The sequence below is a fragment of the Hesperophylax consimilis genome, chromosome 22 (genome assembly GCF_061612785.1).
Source record: "Hesperophylax consimilis isolate HC1 chromosome 22, BYU_Hcon_1.0, whole genome shotgun sequence".
Classification (NCBI taxonomy): Eukaryota; Metazoa; Arthropoda; class Insecta; order Trichoptera; family Limnephilidae; genus Hesperophylax; species Hesperophylax consimilis.
The window spans coordinates 21,929,029-21,955,103 of NC_142857.1; the positions used below are offsets into that span (position 1 = coordinate 21,929,029).

The 26,075-nt window shown below is 33.4% G+C and overlaps 2 protein-coding genes across 3 annotated transcripts in view; one reads left to right on the forward strand and one right to left on the reverse strand.

Annotated features, from left to right (window-relative positions):
* Nucleotides 1–21,901, reverse strand: part of PIG-S (phosphatidylinositol glycan anchor biosynthesis class S) — a 166,700-nt gene extending 144,799 nt beyond the window's left edge. Inside the window, exons 1-2 of the mRNA XM_089645209.1 lie at nucleotides 21,560–21,901; nucleotides 21,386–21,448 (exon numbers count right to left, since the gene is read on the reverse strand). Coding sequence (XP_089501335.1) covers nucleotides 21,386–21,425 — 40 coding nt within the window. The 5' untranslated portion in view covers nucleotides 21,426–21,448; nucleotides 21,560–21,901. The remainder of the gene's footprint in view (nucleotides 1–21,385; nucleotides 21,449–21,559) is intronic.
* Indy (tricarboxylate transporter protein I'm not dead yet) overlaps nucleotides 1–26,075 on the forward strand; it is a 128,927-nt gene that overhangs the window by 77,922 nt on the left and 24,930 nt on the right. For both annotated transcript variants that reach the window (XM_089645207.1, XM_089645208.1), the window contains exons 3-4: nucleotides 22,388–22,525; nucleotides 23,391–23,511. In XM_089645207.1, coding sequence (XP_089501333.1) covers nucleotides 22,491–22,525; nucleotides 23,391–23,511 — 156 coding nt within the window. In that variant the 5' untranslated portion in view covers nucleotides 22,388–22,490. The remainder of the gene's footprint in view (nucleotides 1–22,387; nucleotides 22,526–23,390; nucleotides 23,512–26,075) is intronic.

Consider the following 26,075-nt stretch of genomic DNA (forward strand, 5'->3'; position numbering starts at 1 on the left):
GCTACTTAATAGAACTATTTCAAGATAATAATAAAATAAATGTAAAGGAAACATGAAATAGAATAAGACACAAAAAATATAAAGATAACGGTCTCAACGGGGAATCTGGGAATCTCAAATAGAAAAATTAGCTGAATTTGAAATATTAGATCGACAAAAAGAATGTTTAATTAATTATTGAATGGCCGGGTGGTGGGGTGTTGTCCTGGTAAGACTGGGTTCGATTCCCAGTTAAGACCGTTAACTTTTATTTTCTGTGTCTTGTTCTGTTTTATGTTTCGTTTATATTTATTAGTATTATCTTCTTCTTCAATGACATCTATTTGTATTTCACTTTTGTTTACTTTGTTTGTTTTGAATGTAATTCTTGGAAGCGGAAATTAACCCACTTCCCGACATCCGATCGATCCGAAACTCGACAGACCGACGCGTTGTCGATGACAATGCATTCTATTAACTTTTGGTGTCAATCACGTACACACACGCGGAAATATACGCATTTCCCTGAAATTGTATGAAATTACAGCAGTTAATATACGAAATAAATTTCGGTCCTATCCGATCGGCATTTGGCGAGGTTGGTAGAGTTGTCTACTCCAGTTTCCTGGAAGAAAGGTTCAATCCTCAGTCAAACCATTTTTTTTAAGTTTTAAAAGACATTTAAAAATAGATATCTTTTGGTAAAAAAAACTTTGTGTTTTTACGGATGATTTTTCAATTATTTAAACAAAATTTATAATTTATTTATAATAAGTCTTCAAAGAAAATTAAATAGAAGAAAATAAAGATTAGGTTGCTACTCTATCTGGCAGTACTGTATCTGCCAAATGTGCTACCGTATATTATAAATCATAACCTTTTGGTTATACAGCACCATCATTTATAATGCATTTCAAATAAGCAAAAAAAATCCTAGGCCTGACAGAATATTTTTTTAAATTTCTGTAAACTTTCATCCGCCATATTCAAAATAGTTAAACTTTCGTTTAAATGCAATTCGATACGAATACCGCATATAAAAAGCTAGGTTGGGTTAGGTTAGGTTAGTGGATTCACAAAGTTTGTCGTTCCCAAGTTTACGGAGCACAAATTTAGATTTCCTCGTGATTTGTGATCCCGGGTGTGCGTTCCGAAAATAGCACCCAAATTAACCGACGAATTCTGAAGAATTTTCGCTCTGAACGAAGTCATTACAATATCAAGATAAGTAAATATACACAGTTCATTGATAGTGAATGATCTTTGATTATTTATAATTAACAGAAGCTCTAACGAAAGCTATGAAGATGGTTCTGGGAAACACCGATGGAAAGACAATTATTTATTTGTATCATAAACACGATTCGACTTTTACATAATACAACTTATTTTAAAAGACATAAACTGCATAATGCGCAAGTATAACAACCTTTATGACCGTTTAAAAGAATTGTATAGTAAATAGAAGATAAGGAACATAAGTATAGTACAGGGTTTTCCAATAAGAGGTGTTATTTTGAATAGAGCGCTATTTCGGTAGATGTTACTTTTGAAGCTGTCATTTTTTGACATTTGACAAGTAGAAACTATCCATTAATAAATATGGAACAATACACGCTTCAACAACGCATTAAAGTTATTAAAATTCACTTAAATGATGAGGCCCATTTCCACCTCAGTGGCTTCGTCAACAAGCAAGATCGTCGCATCTGGGGCTCAGAAAACCCAAGAGTTATTGTTGAAAAACCTTTCTATCCTCAACGTGTGACTGTTTGGTGCGGTTTATGGTCCGGCGGAGTCATTGGACCTTACTTTTTCGAAAATGAGGCTGGAGCAACAGTTACGGTGAATGGATTGCGCTATCGAGAGATGTTTAATGATTTTTTATGGCCGGAATTGGAAGGTATTGATCTGGTCAACGTTTAATTTCAACAAGACGGCGCTACGTGCCACACAAGCAACGAAACCATTGATCTTTTACGATTGTATATCAAAATAACACCTCTTATTGAAAAACCCTGTATATTTCAAGTTGAACAAATATCTGAATGATGATAATTGTGTAAGTAATAAACAGCCCTCATGGGCTGTAAAACAGCAAATAATATCTAAATAATGATAATTGTGTAAGTGATAAACTTCCCCTACGGGCGTGTAAAACAGCAAATAATATGTAAAAAAATGATAATTGTGTAAGTGATAAACTTCCCCTACGGGCGTGTAAAACAGCAAATAATATGTAAAAAAATGATAATTGTGTAAGTAATAAACAGCAAATAATATAAAACAGAAGTTAAGAACATAATGTAAATAACAAAGTAATTATCATCAGAAATCGGATTTTATGGAACAGGAAAATATTATAAAACTTATCTTAAGAGCTTCAAATGTTATAAAGATTATCTTAAAAGCTTCAAATGTTATAAAGCTTATCTTAAAGGCTTCAAATGTTATAAAGCTTATCTTAAAAGCTCAAATATTATAAAGCTTATCTTAAAAGTTTCAAATTTGAGTAGAAATGATAATTTGTATAAGTTTTCCATGACAGAGATTTTTCATTCTGTTTCACTGTGCGACCCCAAGTAGTCGAATATTGAAATGTGTAGTAAACATTACATGAAACAGTTATGCAATTATTGCATACATTTATGTAATCTTAGGTTTATTTATCATCGTTATCAGTGTCAGCAACCAGTGAGGTATAATCTAATTTCCGTAACGGGTTTCCAAAAAAAATATGTTACAAATTCATTACCATAAATTATACAAAATCTCTTCAACCACACAGCTAATAATGCAATACTAGCAGTTAAAAACCCGCTCCGCGGGTTTTTTTCTGCTAGGCCCTGCGGGCGGCACTTGGTTGGGCTTCGCCCATTTTAAGTGATATTAACAACAGTTACATTTAATAGATAGATATTACGACATTCACATAGAGAGGGTGAGTATATATATTGTTAAAACACGGAACAGGAAGGAGATAATTAATAATAACATGCTAAATTTACGCATAATAAGAATGACAGTTGTTTGAATAAATGAAATTTTACGTATTTGTGATGGATTATTTCAAATGAAACACTATTATTGCCTACATGTCTACAACTGATATTAACTGTTATCTTAGGTACCTAATATAATTAGCTCATAGGAGACTTGCAGTGCTTAAATATGTGTTACAACCGTCAATGTCTATAAGTTGAATCAATATCGTTTAGTTTGTCACCATTAAAGATAGTTATAACAAAGTTCACTTAAATAATAGATTATTACATATTTATTAATTGTACCAGTGTTTATGAATAAAAGGAGGGGAATTGTGCGATGAGATTAGCAGTCGGTTTAATTAAAAGGTGTTAATTTTACTCCAACTGGTGGTAATTCTTTACCTACAACTGTTACAGTATCTAATAAAGTTTAAAGTTAGATTATATATACAACATCATCAGGAGAGTAAAAATTTATATATAAAGGTAGATTATTACAATATAGCGCCCCTGAGGTGATATTTCACAAAAGCGGCGCTATGCAAATTGTCCAATAAATGAAAAAATATAATGTTTACATTTTATTGTGTATACACCAAAGTCAAAAATTAAATATAGATTGCAATTGTGAAAGAAGGAGTGGAAGGAGGGGGGAGGGGTAACAGTAGGCTGGGTTTATAATAATTAGGAATTACAATATCGTTAGACGGGAAAGACCAGTTGAGTGGGAAAATATTTAAAAGAGAGTTTATAAAAAAATTCTTGTTAATTATATCTGCTTTTATATTAACATGTTTCCTCATTTCTAAAATTTCAAAATTATTTATAGTGAAGTATTTTAAGACCTGAAAAAAACAAATAGCATATAACCATAAAACAATATATTCATAAGACAAATAGCATTTAATAACGGTTATTCTAATAAATTGATAGTTGAAATACTAAATAAAAAAATTAAACATATTCTCTTCAAACGGTCTTTGAAATAGTGAATCTGAGTTTGCAAATCATCTTTTGAATAAAGATCACACTTTCGATAAAAAAAAATCAGGTCTTAAAATACTTCACTCAGGATATAAAGCACCGCAAATAAATAATTTTGAAATTTTAGAAATTAGAAAACATGTCAATATAAAATCAGTTATAATTAATAAACAAAAAAAACATAAATAATAATGAAAAATGCCATTACAAAGTGATAAGCTTCCAGAAGAAATCTTCTTAGTAAACGCTTGTTAATCGTATAGTCAAATATTGTGAGCTGCATATTTAAATATTCGCGCCATTCATTTGGTTCGTTTTTAAACCGCCAGAGGTGCGCTCTCTGTCGGCCATCTATAGCCGTGCGTATCGGCCATTGAAGGAACGGGTGATTTTTTTTATAAACGTCAAGCATAATCACGTAACTGTGGATAATTTTCATTGTAATGTAATTAATCCAATGGATTATGAACTTTCTAAAACATATTTTCTTCGATATTATCCAAAAATTATATGAGCAGAAACGTTGCTTTTGAAGAAATCTCGTATTATTATGAGGCGATCCTATTTTAGTATGAACTCGTGTCTTAATTTTCAAGTTAGCGGAATTTAACCGAAACAGACAATTTAAATTTGACCAATCAGAGGGCCTACACCGTCCAGACGCTGGAGTATTAATAATATCAGATTATGCACCTGTGTGTTAGAATTATTATCTTTCTGAATAATGTAACTTGTTTAAAAAACATAACATTGCCATGGTCTGGACCAACTGTAAAAATCTTGACCACAACCAAAAAAAAAAGATCAACTCGTTTATATTTCTCAACGGGAATCGAGCCAGCAACCTTCGGGTCGAACCGGTTCCCGCTACTCCACGGGGCCGTTGTACCCGTGGCAAGGACATGCATATTTCAACATCACCGTCAAACAGACAGACTGACACGTGCAGGAAATATTGTCAACGTGTTTTCTTCGGCTTTCAACCTAAAGTGATCTTTATTTCTGGTCTAGATGCACAGGGATACAATCCAAAAGGACTTTAGAGTATAGTTGTCGCGCTTGTCTCGCCGTTTTTCGCTTGGTCCCGTTTCGGTCTTCCACTAGACTAGACAATCAATCCATAATAATCCAAACAACAAATGCGCGATACGCGGTGAAGAGGTGACACTAGGGCCATCTCGCCATTGGAAAAGTCACACCGAAAGTCTCAGAATATAAAGCATGTATAAATAATGATTCTGAGAAAGATTGATACTAGCATCATCATCATTATTATTATCATGCTCACAATTTCGTCAAGTCGGTTTGATTCCAATTTTAGACATGTCTTGTGCAATGGTGTCATCCGATTTCTTCATTAAACAACGGTTCCCAACCACAAAATCTACTGTGGGATTATTAAATTGCTAATATGACTTGGGCAGTGTTAGAGTGAGAGAGAAAGAGTTTGCTGTATATAAGTAGTTGCACTTGCTCAAGCTTTCTCCTCTGAGTCCAGCTCTCAGCTAGTATCTATTCTAGTATTAGTAACATCCACATTCATTGTATCGCGTACTTAATAAATCGAATAATTATAAGCAATAATTAGTCGCCTGAAATATCAATACAAATTTAAAATATCTCCCGAGTAAAAATAAATGCCGCCAACGGGAATTGAACCCGTGCCTTCTGACGTCAAGTCAGGTGCTCTAAAACCTTAGCTTTTTTTTAATTTTTTTTTTTATTCTTAAATAATATATTTGTATTACAAGGGTATAGTATATTGTCCTCCACGCTAGGAGCTCACCTGTGTTGTGGAGGACTTTTTCAATTGTAAAGTTATATAATACTAAAACAATACAGTGGAGTTAGTTACACAGAGAAACAATAAAAATTTAAATATAAAATCATTTTTCCATAGTCATAACAAAAAAAAAGTGAAATATAAAAAAGGATTGTAGCCAGTTCCATGTGTTTTTTGTATTCTGTAAGATTAGATGATTTTTATATATGTCGGCTTATTTCCAACCTGCCAAATGATTCAATATGTACTATATGTACTTCCATCTGTAAACAACCAACTTTATTTTTGCAGGAAAGGCTTTGTTAGTGCTAAATTTCTCACTAGATGGCGTCGAGACATATTCTTATTGGTGAAATATTTTTGACTTGTCAAATATTATTATTTATTAATGATAAACTATTGATATTTCAGGCGACTAATTATTGCTTTAATTATTTTTTATCCTTTATGCTATGCATAAAACCTTGTCTTATAAACATTAGTTTATCATTAAAAAATATTAATAAATTGGTTATCGTGAACCTAAGAGTGTTCTATGTAATTCCCACACTCTCATCAGTAATACAACAAATAACAATAAGTGTAAAAAAAACCTAGTATTCAAACATGCATCTAGGGCAGGGATTATAATTTGGCCACATCTCAATAGTGGGAGAATTAATATTATTAGACTGTACCGGTTGTAGCGTGTTACGAAAAGTGAAAAAAAAATCTTTATAAAAGAATTCCACCATGAATTAGCGGATTCAAAAATACAAATATCAATAATAAGCCACGAGAGGTTATGCTTCTCCTTGGGGGTGACTTAACCGGCTGGATTCAAGCCAACGGGAATCGTACGTGGCATAACTTGGAAAAAACTCACACTTGCTTACGTTCAGTCAGTTCAGTGGTAATTAGGCGAACGTTCGTGCTAATGCGACTTTAAAGTGATAAAGTCCGGTGGGCAACGGTAAATATGCAATTCCGGTGTAATAATGTGTATAACCCACACAATAATTGATATTTTAAGCGTGAGGAAAGTCACGCAGATGTGCTAATTAGAGCAATGATTCGTTGCTGAACATTATGTTTTACAGACATCTTCATTCATGGCTAAATCATGCCGTATTTATCAGTAGGATCAAACTTGAAAAAAAATTATGGTTGCTTTATGGTTGATTTATAGGAAAACTAGCTTCAATTCTGTAATTGAGACCAGTTTATTGTATAATTAAAACTATTTTAAGGCTTTGTTTATGGCGGTCCAGACCACATTTACGGCGTATCAGGCTTCATTTATAGAGAATAGAACTTTATTTATGGTCGTTCAGACCACAATCATTGCGTATCTTGCTTCATTTATGGTGTATTAGACTTTAAGCAAAATCAGGCTTCATTTATAGCGAATAGAACTTTATTTATGGTTGTTCAGGCCACATTCATTGCTTCAATTATGGTGTATTAGACTTAAAGCAAAATCAGGCTTCATTTATAGCGAATAGAGATTTATTTATGGCTTCTCAGACCACATTTATGGCGTACCTGGCTTCATTTATGGTGCACTAGACTTTAAGCAAAATCAGGCCTCATTTATAGCGAATAGAGCTTTATTTATGGTGTATTAGACCTTAAGCAAATTTAGGCTTCATTTATAGCGAATAGAGATTTATTTATGGCTTCTCAGACCACATTTATGGCGTACCTGGCTTCATTTATGGTGCACTAGACTTTAAGCAAAATCAGGCCTCATTTATAGCGAATAGAGCTTTATTTGTGACGGTTCAGAACACATTCATGGCGTACCTGGCTTCATTTAAGTCGGATCTGGCTTCATTAATGATGAATCAGGCCACATTTATAGTGAAGCAGACCTTATTTATGGAAGTTCAGACCACAATCGTTGCGTATCTGGCGTCATTTAACCTTATGAGATACCTTCATCAAAATAATGTACTACGGAATTGTATATCTGAAAAATAAAAGTCTGGAATGGCATATGTTTATCTCCAAAGGATAACCCCAGCAACACCGGGTACACGTCAGCTAGTCAATCAATAATTCATTACCCAATATAAATATATTATTTATGTTGCATGTGCATTGTAATTGGACTAATTTCTGTTATACACAATCTTACAAAATGCAGTATTTGGTAGGTACGGAACATGGACACATAAAAAGTCCTTTCTAGGAATTGCAGTGTGTTTTAAATACAGCGCACTGTACGGACTTGAAATTTGAACTTGGCAATGCATATAACCATGTTCAAGACCTATTTTATATGGTTGGAATGAAAGTCGTTGTTTGCAGTATAGAATGGAGTGGGCTGCGGCGGTGCGACGTTACACCTATATTATACGTCGAGGTAGAAATGATTTGCTGTTCAATTTGCAGATAACTTTAATAAGAAGGCATTACCATGTTTTCGTATAGTTGATGAACTGTTTGTAGGATCGAGTAACGGTATCGCTACTGCTTTGTGACTCTCGCGTTGGAGTGCCGGTTTTAAATTCAATACAATAACATTCTGCACAATGAGGCGTCACAAATAACAAACCATTAACTTCGCAAAGGTGTTATATTTCAAGAGGTGCATGAACTTGTTAAGACTGAAGCATAAATGCAACTAATAATGCAACAGTTGGTAATTAGTCAGAAGTCAATTGGAGTATAATTCACCTATTTGGTCCCCTTTATATAAAGTTCACTCCAATAATATAGAAAGAGTTCAGCACAAATTTACCTATTGATTACATTAATTATGTCAGTTTGATGAATCAATTGCATCTAATAACACTGTCTGACAGGAGAATTATTTCAGACCTGGTTGTGTTACACAGAGTCATTAACAACTTAATTGATAGTCCTGCCATCCTTGCCACTATCAAACTACATGTGCCGACTAGGAATACAAGACAAAATATAACATTCTTCTGTAATACATACTCGACCAACTATCAGACACACTCACTGACCAATAGGATGCATGATCTGGGCAACAAGTATGGGGGTGCTATTGATTTATTTATTGACTCCATATATAGAACTAAGCATAATCTACACCAACACTTTGTTGAATCCTACAAATTAGAGTAGCGTTGGTAAATTAGTTTTAATGGTTTGTCTTATATGTAGTGTTGTTTTAATTTCTTTTTACTTTATGTTACTCTTACGTTTTACTAATATTGCTTCATATTTTTTAATTATTTCTTAATATTTTCTCATTACACTTGTAATCACAATTTTACAATTGTGTATTTTGTACCTTCTTTAAAATGGATTACATCTATTTACTGTCAGTATCTCCTGTATAATACAGATATTCTCCTATGTACACTGCATCATGTATCACTTCTATGTAAAGGCCTTTTTAGGCGTATATATATATAAATAAATAAATAAACACAACGTTGGAAAAAATAGTGAATATCGACCGAAATTATTTTTTGCAATCATCTCCAATATGAGAGATGATTCATAATTAATATTTAGGTGAACTTTCATCCAATTGAACCTCAGCATTTTCGTGGTATTTCCTGCTATACACATTTTATTTGTATATCTCAATGGTTATAGATACATTTATCAGCACAGCTAAAATGATGTATTCAGTACTTCTAAATCTCAAAAGCCACAGGCCAAGTTTACGCAATGTTGTCTATATTTACAACTATTTGTCAGATATTTCTGTAGTCAGCTGACGCCAGTGGACTACTAATACTAACTTCAATCTATATTTATAGCTAGACCCGTTCTCTTCTCTTAGTCATTTACGAGGACAAGCCCCCTGACCAAATACAATACATGTCGCGTTAAAAAGCGCCCGTCTCTTTTGTCAGCGACTTCGTTAAAAAAAGTTTAATGCCTCAACAATCGACATAACAGTTAAATCACCGGGTAAAAGTCCTCACCCAATTTCATCAAGCAGTAAATTTGTATATAAAAATAATTATTATAACAATTATTACGCGTTCATGAGGGGGATAGCTGTCCATGGTTTGTCAACGTGTATTCTGCTTCAGTTTACTTCACAAATAATGTCAAAATCGTGATGACATAAGACGCCAATTGCAAAAATGATAGTATCTTCCAATAGGGTGATGAATCCGCCACCTTTTATTAATCAATCTGGTTCCCTAGTATGTATTATTGTAACAATTATACTACTGTTTCAGGCTACAACTCAAAATAGAAGGCCCGAGAAAGACATTAGCAATAGCGAAGCTTTGCTGGGTCCGCTAGTTCTAAATAAATAAATAACCGTAGGTAATTTGAGCATAATTGTAGCAGAATTATTGAAAACCTTTTTTGTATCTGTAAGGTATGGTGGGTTTTTTGTATCTACAAGTTATGGTGGGTATTTTTTATCTGCAAGGTATGGTAAGTATTTTGTATCTGCAAAGTATATTGGATAGTTTGTATCTGCAAGGTATGGTGGGTTTTTTATATCTCCAAGGTATGGTGGGTTTTTTGTATCTGCAAGGTATAGTGAGTTTTTTATATCTGCAAGGTATGGTAGGGTTTTGTATCTGCAAGCTATGGTGTTTTTTTTGTATCTAAAAGGTATGGTGGGTTTTTGTTTCTGCAAGGTATGATGGGTATTTTGTATCTGCAAGGTATGGTGGGTTTTATGTATCTTCAAGGTATGGTGTATTTTTTGGGTTCGTGTGTTGGATTTTGTAACTCGTGAACATTGAATAACTGTAAAACATCGATGAAATGTGTTTCTTGTGTAAATCTGATTCAAATGACTTTAAGTGTGTCTGCTGAAGATTACGATCGTTTTCATTACTAAAATAATATCAATTTGATAAAATGCCAAAGTAATAATATAATACGTAAGAGTACTAACAATAATTACAAAATATTAGTTTTAACAGCAAAAACAAGATGCATGATCGATTCTTTATCGGTTATTTCGATTTCGGTTCAGTTTTGCAAAGATTCGCTAAAATAAAATAATGAATTGTACACACTGTTTATTGCTTCTGTTCAGTCGCCCAGCGTAACTTCGTAACCGATATTACATGGCTAATATTTATTTAAGCCCCACGTGACCTTGCATATATTTACACCAGTTTACACGATACCTACGTCACTCTTATTTACATTTAGTTGTCCAAAAATAAACAACGCAAAATAAGATAGTCTAGTAGGTAGTCTCTATTCTAGACAAACAGTATGTTCATTGGGTAACCAACAGCTCTGTCATAGGTTATCGCAAGTGGTTCGCTATGTCAGGTGACTTAGCAGGGGTGCCCGGGTTCATGGGTTGAGGATTATCCAGGTCTTGGCGGTGATTGTGTGAGATTGAGGGAGACGCTTTAAGAGAAAGCTACAAGCCAAAAATGTGTATATTCTTGGTATACCATATATTGTAGGTAATATGCATTAAAATCGCTTGACAAACGAAGTCTTGAAACGTTCGATTTCAAGCACAAAACTGTTTTTTATTTATTTTGTAAATAATTTTATAAGAAAGCAAAAAAGTTCATCAAGTGAAACTGTCACATATAATCTTAGCTATGATGCTGTATTTTTTAAAGTTGTTTCCTTTACGCGTTCATACATTTCTATTAAAAAAATATTTTTTTTGGTAGTTTACATTTATATTTTTTATTGAGTAATTTTTTTAATTTGTATTCTACTCAAGCGAAACGATAGGAAAACCTTCAATTTATCTAAAGCATATTTCTTTCTTCATAATGTACACCAATTCGTTATAAAGATTAATCAAAATCTTAACCTCTCCAGATGGGTCCTCTCGATTTGTACCTCCGTCACTCCTGGACACACTGACCCACAGATTCCTATCCAATCTTCACGGAGAAAAATGAGTACTGCTGATTTATTAAAATCAAACAACGAGTCGTAGACACGACCCGTTCTCGTGTGACAAATGTCAACCGTGTACCTCCATAATTTTGGGCGCGTGTTTGGCATTGTTATTGTATAAATCGAATTTTAACCCTGTCGCTACCAGCACAGGAACTGCGCGATTTAATCCTAAGTTTAAAGTATTTTACGAATTGCTTCGCCTCCACTTCACATTACCATTTGACCAAAATTCAGTCGGAAAACGTTGGTTTACTTTTTATCGAAACCCCAACAGCCTTCAAACGATCAATTTCCAACGCCTGCAATGACTGTTATAAAAAGTCTATCAAATTTCATTCAGTTTCTTCCTGGGCGTTCACCTTGGTTCAATTTACAGAGGTAACCTCCGTAACCGTAGAGTAACAGTTTTGTTTGTAATTGATCATTTCAAATACTTACTACATATTCTGCATTGTCATGTCTGTTTACGGCAAAAACGGCTCTCGCTTTCGACATAGTAGCAACAATCAGATATCAGATCTCGATTTTTTCCTCTATCTTTCGATTAAATATGTTTGCAAAACCTCGAGAATAAATGGAGTAATAATATAATAATATGCGTGACTAATGATATTTATGTTATAAGCAATAATTATTAGCCTGAAACACTTATCCACATTGAAAAATCTCCTGATAAAAGATACATGACGCCAACGGGACTTTCAGGCTAATAATTATTGCTTTTAAAATAATTGTTACCCTTTGTGCTATGCATAAAAAAATCTTGTCTTAAACATTAGTTTACCAAAAAAATAATAATGATGTTTATGGTTGATCAGAAGAGATTTTGCTGAAATTCGTGAAAAATTTGCTGAAAGTGAAACAATAAGTCAAAAATAATCATAATACATATTGATAACGATATATTTGGATTCAATTGTTGATTCTGGTAAGATATACGCATTTTTTTAAATGCACTACAATTTACCTACGTACCAATGGGAAAAATCAAACATAAAAAAATGTATGAACATCTAAAAAATAATATATATTTTTATGCACGCCATTATAGAGCACTTGAATATAAAAAGTTTTTTTTAATGTGGATACCGCACAAGAGTCCCAACTGATCCCAGCTGTGGGATTGTGCTATTCACACCGGGTCACTTAACACGATTAAAGCCATTTCCTAGGTGTATCTACCACTCTGATAGACGAAAATTACGTTCAATCCGAAGGGGGTCACTAGGGTCCCCATAAAATCGCTAAGCGACCGTGTCTGTATATCCCTTTTGGCCTTTCCACTGACACTGAAATATAAGTTACATCCTACTGTTTTAACCCGACATAGCCCAGCTTCGCCCAGCAGTCAATCTTTAAGGAATGCAAAACGGTTAAAGAGACCGTAGATGACCTAGATCATAGAGCAGGGGTGCTCAGACGGTCGATCGCGATCGACTGGTCGATCGCGAGTGCTTTTTGAGTCGATCTCGACAAAAATTTCCCATTTTTCATGCCTTCTTTTTTATTATTTATTTGTAGCTTGTAGCGGACTGAGTTACTGAACGGAGTGTTCTGGAACATTGCAGATAATATCAGATTTACATATCATAGCCACAGCATCTGACACAAAATTCTGGTATTTTATATCTGAAGATAAATATCCGAATCTAAGGCAAATCGCCCTTCAGTTGACGGCAATTTTTGGGTCAACTTACTTGTGCGAGTCTGCATTTTCTGAAATGAAGATAACTATGTCAAAATATCGCAATCGACTAACTGACGAACATATGTCATCGTGCTTGCGATTAGCACTCGGTAATTACGTACCATCGTATGAAAAGTATGCTGAGGATATGCAGTGCCAAGCTTCAACATCCAAAGTCATTATTTAGTTAAGTTTAGAAACTAGAACTCATTTGTTTTTTGTAAGAACCAATAAACTTGCAATTTTGAATAAATATAAGTTTTTTTATTGACTTTTTAGTGCGGACCTCCACCTACCTTGACTAAAAAAAATGCATATTGCGAACTAATTTCTGTCGTTCCTCCAAATTCTATGTGGATTCGTGGCCATGCAATTATGCAACGTCCCTATATATACACTTATACCTGCGCCACGATACACCCTACCTACATAGACGACAATCCTGCATCACACATACTTGCAGCCTCTCAGAGTCGATCGATCGGAATCTAATAATATTGAGGTAGATCGCCAGCAGTTCAAGTTTGAGCACCCCTGTCATAGAGTATATGATGTTAAAAACAACTTAGATATCGCACAAAACTATCGTTTGGGGTAAGCGTATTACCCCTCTTCAGAATGGTAATGTTAACACGCGTAGACTTATTTTCAGTATTTTTTTCTCTAAGGCAATTCAAAAATAAATTCCGCAGCGTAAAATAAATAACCCCAATATCACAGGTTAAAATAAAATATGTTAGACCCAATCTAAAATTCAAACTCATTGAAGAAATTTCGGAAAACCATTTCTAGACCCATTACTCGTACAGTAGGTCATATATTTATGATGTCTAATGATTTATTTCCAAGGTAATGTGGAATAATGTAAACCAATCATTGAAGAGATTTATTTTTATTTATTAATTTTATTTTAGCCATTTGTACATCCAAGTTAACAAATGTATCATGTATTATTACTTGCATACGTACATTATTACATTTTATTTTGATTAATATGGCGTCATTGCGTTTTACCATGTTTTGAGTGATGGAAAATGACATCGTGAGCTTTAAATAGTTGTGTTGAATCAGAGAATCCATACAAGAAGATCTGTGCAAATTACATGGCGTCAAAACCTATAGTTCAAGAGATTTTGCTAATTCAGAACAAAATAATTTATTTGTTTAATATAACAATGAAGAAAACCATAAATGCGGTTTATAAGTCAATAATTTTCAATATGGCTTGTTGATAGTTATTTTCTATGGTTACCTTTTGACAATGAGTAATCACTATCTAATAGACACGGAAGAATTATTATTTGAATCGTAACTCTTAAAATGGTTTCTTAGCCGAGACGAATTAGAATAACTATTTGGCAACCATTGGCAAACATATAAATTACTTATACTCAAGTCGAATTTTAAATTATTTTCTATTGTACTTGCACAAAAATCACGGTAAATTTTAATTATAGCCTACAATAATATTTGCGAAGCTGAAAGTATTTATAAAATATTTGCTTTTCAAAAACAAATATTGTTAATTTCCCTTATAATATAATAAATTATGTATTTTTATTGACAAACTAGAGAGAGGATCATAAATTTACCTGAACACCGTGAAACAAAACTTGAAAAATCACGAATTCTGTCAAAAATTTAAACAAAAGAAATACACTTTTCAAATATTGAATTATTAATCAATTGAAATAAAATAATTTCTAGATATCTCTACTTTATCGCTTGTCTGAATTATTCTTCACAGAAGCAGTTGCAAATGACACTTAAATTCAAAGCATATTTGAGTTCATTGAAAGAGAATAATTTCACGCAGGAATAAAGCACATCATATCATACACAACCGAAATTAAATTTTAATTTTTTTATACTGCACAAGTGTTCCAACTGCTCACAACCATCGAATGTGCCGCAAATATAGTATTTATTATTTTATATGAATAAGTTGTGACAACACAAATTAATCAAATAATATTTACTTGCGCATGCTGGGATTTGAACCCATAACCACCAGATTGCTGGTCAAGAGCCTTACCCTCGACCACAGAGGTCGTCAATAATAATTATGCTTGATAATCAAGATAATTTATTCTTCAGTAAATATCGCGATATCCGCCACACTTATTAAATATGTAAATCAATTAAATTACTGTAAGGAATACATTTCAATAATATCTGCATAACTTAAACTTCCTAACCTATTTTATGAATAATCAATAAAAATTTAAATTGAATTTTACTAAGAGTGATAACCCGCGTTATGCTACATACAAACAGGACAAAATTTCCGCAAGCCGAGCACGAATTATAAGCAAAACGGCGCGAAACACCGCTAGCGTTTGCTTTGTTCCTTTCCCGTAATTCGTGGTTCGGCTCGCGGAAATTTTGTGCTGTTTATACGCACCGTTAGATGTCAATTCACAGAAATGGCGGCATTATCTCATAATTTAATGACTCGTTAATTTAATACTTAACGAGTCGTAACTAGTAACTACCCAACTTCGACTTACCTCGATCTTGTCTTATTTTTAGACAGTTAAATGGAACCATAGTTTATGAATGGAAATGAATCAGAGATCTAAAAATAGTTCCGGACAGAAAAAGCAGCGTAAATTTTATAATTGCAGAGTTTTCCGTTTAAGACTGCTTCAGAAAACAAAATGTTAATGGAAGTAAAAATTTAATCAGTGAAAATTTACAATAATATTGTCATCAGTAACACTGTTGAATTTGGCAGCCACCAAAATTCTTGATAAAAACCCTTGCCCCTATGCAGAAACGGTCGGCACGTTTGATAGATTCCTCCATCTTAATAGATTGAAATCATTAGAGGACAGGCGTAAGGTTGGAATACTATCCTTATTCTACCCGTATTTCAATCGAAGATACTCCGAAGAACTAGCAACAGTGATCCCTTTGGCACCAGTGCAGTCGAAAAACACGCCAAACGTGCGCCCAACGTAAACATGGTTGACATTTATTACCCGAGGACAGGATTTTTTATATAACTCGTTCTTAAAATCAACAGCTCGGCGGTGGAACTATTTGCCGGCCACTGTGTTTCCTCCCTCCTGCAACATGGATCTCTTCAAGACCCTTCAAGGGAAATTAATTTCCTCGAGGCCTTCTGTACTGAGCTGATTATATTAAACGAAAAATTTACAAAACAATACATTTATAGCCATGAAGAGAGGTTGTAAGTATAAATCAAATCATAATAGAGATATAAACAATAGAGACATAAACATTATTCACAAACCATCAGAGAAATATTCTTTTATGGACCTCTTGTATTTGGTAAGTTCGCAACTGAAAATATCAACCTTGGATAATACGCTATTGTAATTATTGCATAGTCTGTTCAGGCAAGAATTCTGCTTAGAGTTCGTTTTGCTTTGATCAACCCTGGCCTGCGATTCTGGAGTTAAACGATCAATCGTTTTCGTATGCGCCGTCTTCGAGTGAAAAACTACTAGTCGTCGCGACTAACTTTTTCGAATGTTTCAATTTTACGTATTCTTGAGCGTCGAACGGTCGAAGTTGGTAGAAGAGATGATTATATTGGCACCCCTGTGAATATTGTCTATGTTTCTGATGTTTTTGGGATTTCTATGGTGTGACTGTCAAACAGACAACAGTTATTCGTTATTCAAAACAGAAATGGCTGCGGGACATATTACAAATTGCCAAAAGCAACTCTTAATTGAGCTTGTAAGCTCCGATAAAGACTTAGTAAGTGGAAAATTTTCACCCACTTTTACATTTGCGGAATCCACGCGGTAAAACAAAAATTGACAGCTAGACTAGATTTTGACAGCCAATTCCATAGAAACGCCAACAACCTACCACTCGCTGCCCTGTTTCTACTGGTTATACCCAGTAGTTGTCGTGTCGAATGACTTTTGACGTTTGGCGTCGAAGTATGTACCTTCGACCAATTTCGGGAATAGCAACGACGACCAACGTACGTACTTTCGACGGCGATTACGAGCGCCCTCGATTCAGGAATAGAGCCCCTGAACAGGACACAAGAGCGTGTTGAATGTGCAGGTACATTGAATGGAATCTTGTTTAGCAACTCTGGGCATTGAATATTATTGTTAACTACTTTAATGTAAAAACAAAAAAAAATTAACCCTTTAAATTACTTAAAAGATAAATAATTATTTCAATTGGAACATCTAAGCTTAAAGAGGCCATCATCCATTATTAATTAAGCATTAGCATTGTTAAAAAAAGGTTAAAAAGAGAGGTTAAGTCTACCTTAAAATATTAGCACGGTAACAAGTGTGATAATCTACTTGTTACGAATCTGAAAGAAACATTGTCATATTACTATCAATATCACAAATAATAAAACACATTGATAACGGGATTAAATATATTCTGTGATAAAACGTATTGGAACAAAGTCTATAATTTCGCTCATTATATGTTGCTAAAACAAGCCACACCTTGATGTTTATACACACTCAAATTAATTACGATAATACAATCCTTCAAGAATTATTATTTTGTCTTCACCAAATTGATCAAATTATATGTGGCATGCTATGTATATAGGTAGCAGGTTCAAGTTTGCCCTGACCTTTAATCAAAGAATTTACGTAGGAATTAAGTGACTAAATAAATATTTGGTGAACACACTAAACTAAGTGATCATTTGAGAACGCAAACAGTTGATAGAATTAATGCTTAATAGTAAGCTTATCACTATAGTGAGGGGTGGGTAATTTGATTAAATTAGTGCACAAAAAGACGAAAGAAGTCAGGAATGCCAAAGCACGTGTAAAACGGATTGACAGAGAAAGAAGTGTTTTGATTATATATGAAGAATAAGTGGACGGAAGAAGATGTCGAGGACATCGGGTGACAAGGCAGTATTAAGTGAATCAAATATTAGAGTCGGGTAATGTCAGAGTCAGAATGGTAGAAGAGTTTGTATGAAGGTTGTTAAAAAAAGGTTGCTTTGACTGAGGATTGAACCTTAACTACCCAGGAACTGGAGTGGACAACTCTACGAACATCGCCAAATTCCGATCGAGTAGGGTCGAAATTTATTTAGTTTATTAATTGCTGTAATATTATCCGATTTTAAAGAAATGCGTATATGTCCACATGTGTGTACGTGATTACCACAAAAAGTAACTAGAATGCATTGTCATCGACAACGAGGCTATCTGTCGAGTTTCAACTCAATCGGATGTTGGGAAGTGGGTAAAATGTCTGCTCAGAAAATTCTCATTTCTGAGCACAAACTACCTCCTGTTTTATATTATGTTTTAGTTTTAATATTCTTGTTTTGTCCTGTCCTGCTGTTATTGTTATTCTAAGTTTTGTCATCACTTTGTATAAACAGTGTATTTAGTGCTATAATATTAGATCTGTATTGGGTAAGGCACACTTAGGAATAATTTTAAGAACCACTAATACTGAATTACCATTTTTAAGTTTGTTATAGTAAAGCGCACTTGAAGTGAAATGACACTAAACTGCGCTATATAAATGCCATGTTATTATTGATTTCTTCCACTTGTGTGTACGTGATTACCACAAAAAGTTAATAGAATGCATTGTCATCGACAACGAGTCTATCGGCCGAGTTTCAGCTCGATCGGATGTCGAGAAGTGGGTTAATTTCCACTTCAAAGATTTGCATTCATTCATTCCCGAAAACAAATAGTGAAATTCAAACAGATGTATTTAAAAAGGAGTGTGTTCCAAGGCAGATCTGTTTGGCATTCTATCTTCTCTGCCTAACCCTGTGGTCAAATGGTGTGATAGTTAGTTAATTAGATGATAAAATTCCAGTGTTAAGTCAGATTATTCCAGGAAATTCTGTGGATTTTCCTTATAATTTTTTTGTTTTTAATAATTAAAAAAAAAACAAACAATTGTCTTATCACGATATGTTTATTTAACAGAAAACAGAAGGACTCAATCATTTCGAAGATAAATAGAATAAGAATTCAAAGAAATAATTGGCAATTTTGAAAACCTTAAATTTATTGTAACCTGCTATTATAAAGCTTCACTGTGAACACTAATAATTGAAATATGAGACGTTTAAATAAATGTGATGAATTATTCAACAAGTCATTATCTTCGATTGATGACCTTTGATGTTCGTTTCCCTCCCAATTGACTCAATATGACACCCGCAATACGCTAGAAATCATTCATCATTATGATTTGGTTGACCAATGTCTCTTGTGCTGAAATTATTCTGATTGTATCGATGCGAGATAACTATAAAAATCTTTTAATGGTATAAATCTTTTTTGGTACTTGTAAATCCCACCACAATTTTTTTTAGGGTTATGTTTGAAAATTAGCCAATTAAAATTTTTCTTTTGAGAGTCGCTTAATGATTAAATATTACAATTTGAAGTTTTACTCATTAAGTTATTCGAAAAATATTCATCCTAAAAAATTCAATAGATGTCGCACATTAAAATTAAAATGGATATGCTTATCCAAGACACTATCTAGGTTGCATTTATTCGATTCAATTTCACAAACACACATAAAAATAGCAGCCAGTAAAAATATGAATGAAGATAATGTTGGCAGCTCTTAGTCGAAGTATGATACAGTTAAATATGACCGAAGGCGATAAGGTCGAATGAGCTCAGTAATAGAACAAAGCCTGGGCAAGGCTGAGGTTCTGGGTACAATTATTCAGTTAAATATAATAGAAAGGGAACATTTCCGATTGACTTTTTATATAAAGAAACTAAAATATTTAATATTCGCAAATTATTTATCCTGCAAACCATGAAATATGTATTTAAAACCAAAAATAAGTTTGAAAAAAATGAAAATAGATCAATCGAAAGGATTAATAATGTATTCTACGCCCCCAAATTAATGCAAGCACCTAGCAGTTTTATATTTAGTTTTACATTCAATCTTATAACAAAAGAATAACAAATGACTAATGAAATATCATATTATGTAAAGCACTTAAAATTATGGCTTAGTGAGTTAAACTTTGAAAAACTTGGTACGAATATATAAGTTCATTGTTTTTTTTTATTTTGCTAAAGGAGTTTATTTTTTATTAATTTAAATAATTTTTTTAATATCACCCACGCACAGGCGGTGCCTTTGTGGGTTCCAATAACTTACTTTTTTTGAACATTTTTATGTATGTCTTGATGAGAGTCAAATACAATTTTTATTGATGTTTTCAAGTTTTTCTTCTAGACCTGGGTTCACTCCTTCCTTTCCTCAAAAAAACCTTCCACAAGGCATCCTCAAATATGACATAAGCCCAAAGGGGAAATGATTTCTGTGTGGAGTCCATCACTCCTGGATATACTGGCCCCCAGATTCTCGTACCCTTTTCCTTCCCAGGACTTCCTCTCCATCCTTTTCTCAAAAAGACTCAGGCATAGGCCTTGAGGGAATTATTATTTTTCTCAGGTAGTCAATGTAAAAAAAGGTTTAACATAAAATATTAAGGAACTGAATATATTGATTACATTTTTTATCAGATAAATATTGCAAGCAAGATTATAAAAGTTGTGGAAGTTCTTTAAGTAGGTACTTACATAATATTAAGTATTTATTTTGATTAAAAAACCAATTCTCTATATATTTTAAAGTTATTTCAATAAATAAAAACTTATTGACTATTGTGTGCAATCAAGCAAGACCCATTTCTTTTTGTACAATGGAGAAAACGCAGTAAAATAAAGTACTTAAATTAACTAACTTCCATTTTATTTGGGATTATAATGAAAAACATAATGGTCGTTTTTATTCATTTTGATAGAAATCACCTACTTGTTCATTGCACATCGCTCAGTTTTTAACTTATTCTGTATTGTCATTTCACCTACAGTACACCGATCACCGATGTTTTCGGTAAGTTAACTTGTTGGTTTAACTATTTATTTGTTTTTTAAAGAAAGATAATTACTCCCGGGAATCATCTGATAATATTATCATTTGCGCTGTTGAATGACAAAACGTACTAACTTCAGAAACCTTGAACAAAATAAGAATCAAATTGTCGATACCTACCTGAACATTATGTGTAAATTTTTGACTTTTGAGTTAAGATGTTTTTAAATTATATATCGTTTAAACATGCACGGAAACATTAACTTGATAAGTAAATACGTTCTTCTCTCTTACCTTCTTTCTTGTCAGCCACAGATTCATGTTCAGGCGTCATTTTCAATGTTCAGATCACATAACCTACAAAACACAAAATTGTGGAAAGTTTGCACCGAGCTGTCTCAATTTTGATTTTGTGTAACTATTATTTGAAGAAAGTCATAAAACCAGCTTAATTGTTAAAATACTCACGTAAAATAAGAAATTATAAGTGCATTGGTTAAATACCGGCGTCTAGTAAGATGAAATGTTTTGACTTTTCTAATTATGACAGTTTGTGTGTGGCTAGAAACATAAATAGGTCCAAACACTGTTTTACATGAAAAATTTTAGTATGTAAGTAATTTCTAGAGTTCATATAGATTTTTGGCCTAAATCAACGGCTGAAAACACAATGTAGACAAGAAAAGCAAATGCAAATGTTGTTTATGGAGTTCAACAAAATAATATTATGTATCATGTGGAAAAGCACACAAGGAAAAATAAAATGATTATTGCGCAATCGGGGCATGAACTCGTTGCGCAAACAGAAAGTTCTGTTTTCCTGGCGTCTGCACTAACAACTAACTTATCGCATCTACTTTTAGATCCGCCGCATTTCTTTGCAACATTATGAAGTTTAGAAATTATTCAAAATATCGTCCCGATATCATTATTCCTTTTCTTGTGTGTTTAACTGCGGCGCATTGTGTACGACAGGTTATTTTTTTTAAATGTAACTACTAAGTACTATTGCCCAAAAAATAATAATAATTAAAGGGTTAACAGGAATCTAGCTCCTCGATATTGTAAAATAGGAACACGAATCTTCTTTACCGACGTTCTAAATAATTGTATAATCGGGTAAAGCAGATTCCTTCTTTGCTCATTATAATTTGAATATCTGACGGATGCGGTGCGTTGCGCTTTTCTGTTTGTTTATTTATTTTCACATTACTCACGTAGCTTTTCCGTGTTTATTTTGAATGATGTTCGTTGCTCGATTAGCTGTATTTAACGTGTAATTTTTGTTTCTTTCAGATCGTGGTGGTTTCGAGTCAGCACCAGGCGTTGATTAATTAAACCACTCATGTTCAGATAACAATCAAGAAATCTTCTCCAATAGTTCTATTAAATTATAACTATGGCTTCGAGCGGCACAGAGGTTGTCGTAAGACAGTAAGTACAGAACCATATTTATTAATTAAACCACCAATAATATTTATGTATTTAGCCCGAGCCTTTTTCTATTTGACATTTTAAATAAGGGTGCACGTGTCGCGTGGATATTTTCAACCCCAAAATAAATAATTTTAGAGTTTCCAAAAATTTACGCATTTTTAATTAATTTTTTCGTTGTCTTTTATTTATAATATTTTTATTTCGTAAATTTTGGATGAAAAATAAATGATGATTTTAAAATAAGGGTTGAAGCATGGAACGGTTTTTGGTTTTGTGTCAGTGATTCAATTATAAGTTCATAGTTAGGTTTTTAGACTACCTATTTTATTTCTGCATTTTTGTTTAATATATTTTTTTTGCAAAATTTATTTCTTCAAACTGGATTTTTTTTATCATAGAATAAAAAACACAGGAAGTGCCTATTCCATAATTTCGGAAACACATTAGTATTGAAATGTGGACCCAAATTGGACAAATATTTTGTTCACGAAACATGCCCACAAGGCACTTCTTGTTTTATTATTTATTCTATGCCAAATAAGAATCCAATAAAGCTTTAAATTGGTTTATATTAGTAGCATCGAAGACATGCTGTGGAAGTTCGTTCAGTGCATCCACTACTCTATTTGCAATGAAGTGTTTCCTAGGATCCTTTCTTTAAACGTTGGTAATCTTAGTTCCTTGAGTCTGTCTTCATATTTCCGATCGTTCAAAGTTCTTGGTATTTCTTTAAATCGTCTCTGTACTCTCTCTATTAGATCTATATCCTTTGCAAAATGAGGAGTCCATTTTTTGGAAAGCATATTCCAGGCGAGGTCGCATTATATTTTGTGTATTTTTAACAACACGTCTATCTTTTCAGGGATGAGCCCATACCCTTTGGAAAGCGTATGAAGATGTTCTGCAAAATCTACTGGAAGTCCATCCTGGTCACATTAACCCCCTTAATATTACTACCCCTGCCTATCATCAAGAACACACCTGTAAGTTACCTTTATATTAAAGTTCTTATAAATCAATTTACATGTCACCTTTCTGGCACTATCACTTGTCCAATACAGTTATGTTTATTCTGGCAAATAAGAGCCTGATGGTAGATGCACAGAAGCCGGTTTTGATAGGAGGTGGGGTAAACGAGAAAAAATCACCATTCTGGATTCCCAAGATTCCAAAATTACAACATGCTAAGGGCATATCGCATTATTGAGTTTGCCGAACTCTACATTGCATCCTTAATTTAAAAAAAGGAAGTCCTGAGGGTAATAATTTCTCCCGGGGCTCGGTCCTATGTCTCAATACTGTTTGAATGATAAGGTTGTGTTGCAGAAGAAATTAGTCTGAGTTCTACGACATCTCCGATTTTAGATAGTGTTGTTTGGTAGAAGAAACTAATGAGAATTTACATTGTGATTAATTTTTGTGTTATTGTATTATGTCGTGTGCGCTTTCTTTAGCCGACATTTCGAAGAACGTTGCAGTGTCAACGTCAGGCCAGATATACATGGATATATGATTGACACTGTACTGTTCAAAAAGTTGGTTAAAGAAGGAGAAAGCGCAATAGGCAAAATAACCCATCGCATTTGGGTCCAACACAGGCCTAGTGTATCCAATTCCTCGGCTGGCTAAGTCTTCCATCACTACACAAGCAACATTTTCCGCTTACTGTGGTGGTAGTAGGAGATTTTAAAATATTGTCGGGTTACTGTGAATGTTTGTATTTCTTTTTAAAATCACTTTTCGTGACTTTGTAGCACTTTTAAAAACTGTGTTGAATTGTTACCGGTTCTATTACATCCCTAATTTAGTGTGATACAAGAAACTGGTGAAACTTTTGCAGCATTTACAATTTTGGATAAAATTGTGTGGTAAAAGAAACAAATCAGAATTCTACTACATCCATAATGTTGTGTAGTAGAAGAAATCAATGAGAGTTCTATGGCCTTGTCATGTGGAAAACCTTTTGTATAATGGTTTCCCACGTGATATGGGAGTCCAGTCCTTTGAAAAACCTTGTGAGAGAATTCCCCAGTGTCACAAACTGACCCCAGGGATCCTACGTTATGAAAACATGATTGAATTCCTCTTATTTGCAACTGAACAATTTACTACAAACCGTTGCATGTCCAATGATCAATGTGATCAATAAACAACCTTGAATTAGTGTTTTTGTGAAGAATTCAGATAACACATAATTTGTATTGTTATTGATAATGTTGATACCGCGACGTCCTTCTTATAGCTTATGTACATAATATGCACATATTATTTCACATGATATTGTGGAAAAATTGATAGCATTATTACGCGCATGAATCGTTTTATACATCCGGAATAGACTGAGATATGTTTGTAATCACACATATTTTTAGACTATTCAGATATAATGTTTGTAAATTTCCTCTGACTCCATTCCAATCATTCCAGGAATTAGTGTTTATTTTGTCTTTTTTTATGAAACTGTTATTGCGAGAACAAGAATTTGTATATCTTCAGGGAAAGCTAAGAAACAAACAAAACAAAACTTACTTCTTAACCTCTCAGACAAAGACATTTATTTACTATGTGTTCCTTTGAGAACTGTCAAAACGTGATAATTTTTGTGTTATTTACGAGTTTTGCTAAAAGCTTCATAACTCACGTTTTGGGAAACGTAGCCTCATTCTAAAAAATGTTTTGGAAAGATTATGAAATCCACTATCGCATTGTGTTGTTATACGTAAATATTTGCGTTTCTAAATATACATTTTATGAAAACGTCAAAAATATGTAAGAATCGCTTACCATTATTTCAAAGCCGTGAAAAATGTACTTTTTTCTGAGTATCATAAAGAAATAACACTTTATATATTGAAGAAATATAATTAAAAACTATTAGTCACCTCAAAATATTAACCGTCCAAACTAAAATATTTTTAATAAATTATTTAGAAACGCAATAAATTATGAACGAACAAGATGACAGATTCAATCGGCTTAGATAATGCACTTCTACGTTCCATAGATATTCTTGAATACAGACGCGTACCGTTATTCATTATCGATACTCTGTTTTTTAAATCATGGCAATCCGTATACTAGTGATGGAAATAAATCGATTTTTGTAAAATCTCGCGCGTTTACGTGAAAAGACGTTCTAATGTCTTGACCGCTATTATCATATTTACGTCTTTTGACGTTCTAATGTTCTGAGTGGTTAAGCTGAGAATAAATTATGAAAAGTTTTGTAGCAGTTCATACTATATTTCTTATACTGCTTTGGTGCAGTGAGGCAAGAAATTGTCAGAGAATGGACGCAAGTAGCCTAAATGCTGTATAATGAGAGATTTTAATATATTGACCTTAAGAAAGGGGCACATATCGTCGCAGTTCAGACAAAAATCACCAACCCACATGCGTAACTTTTGAGATATCTATATTTGAATACTAGCTGCGTGTACCCGTACGTGACTTTTTGAAAAATATGCATCACCATCATAAATTTACTCCGTGCAGGGGTACTCGTAACTATGTACCTTCTTTGGTTTTTATAACAAAATTGACGATG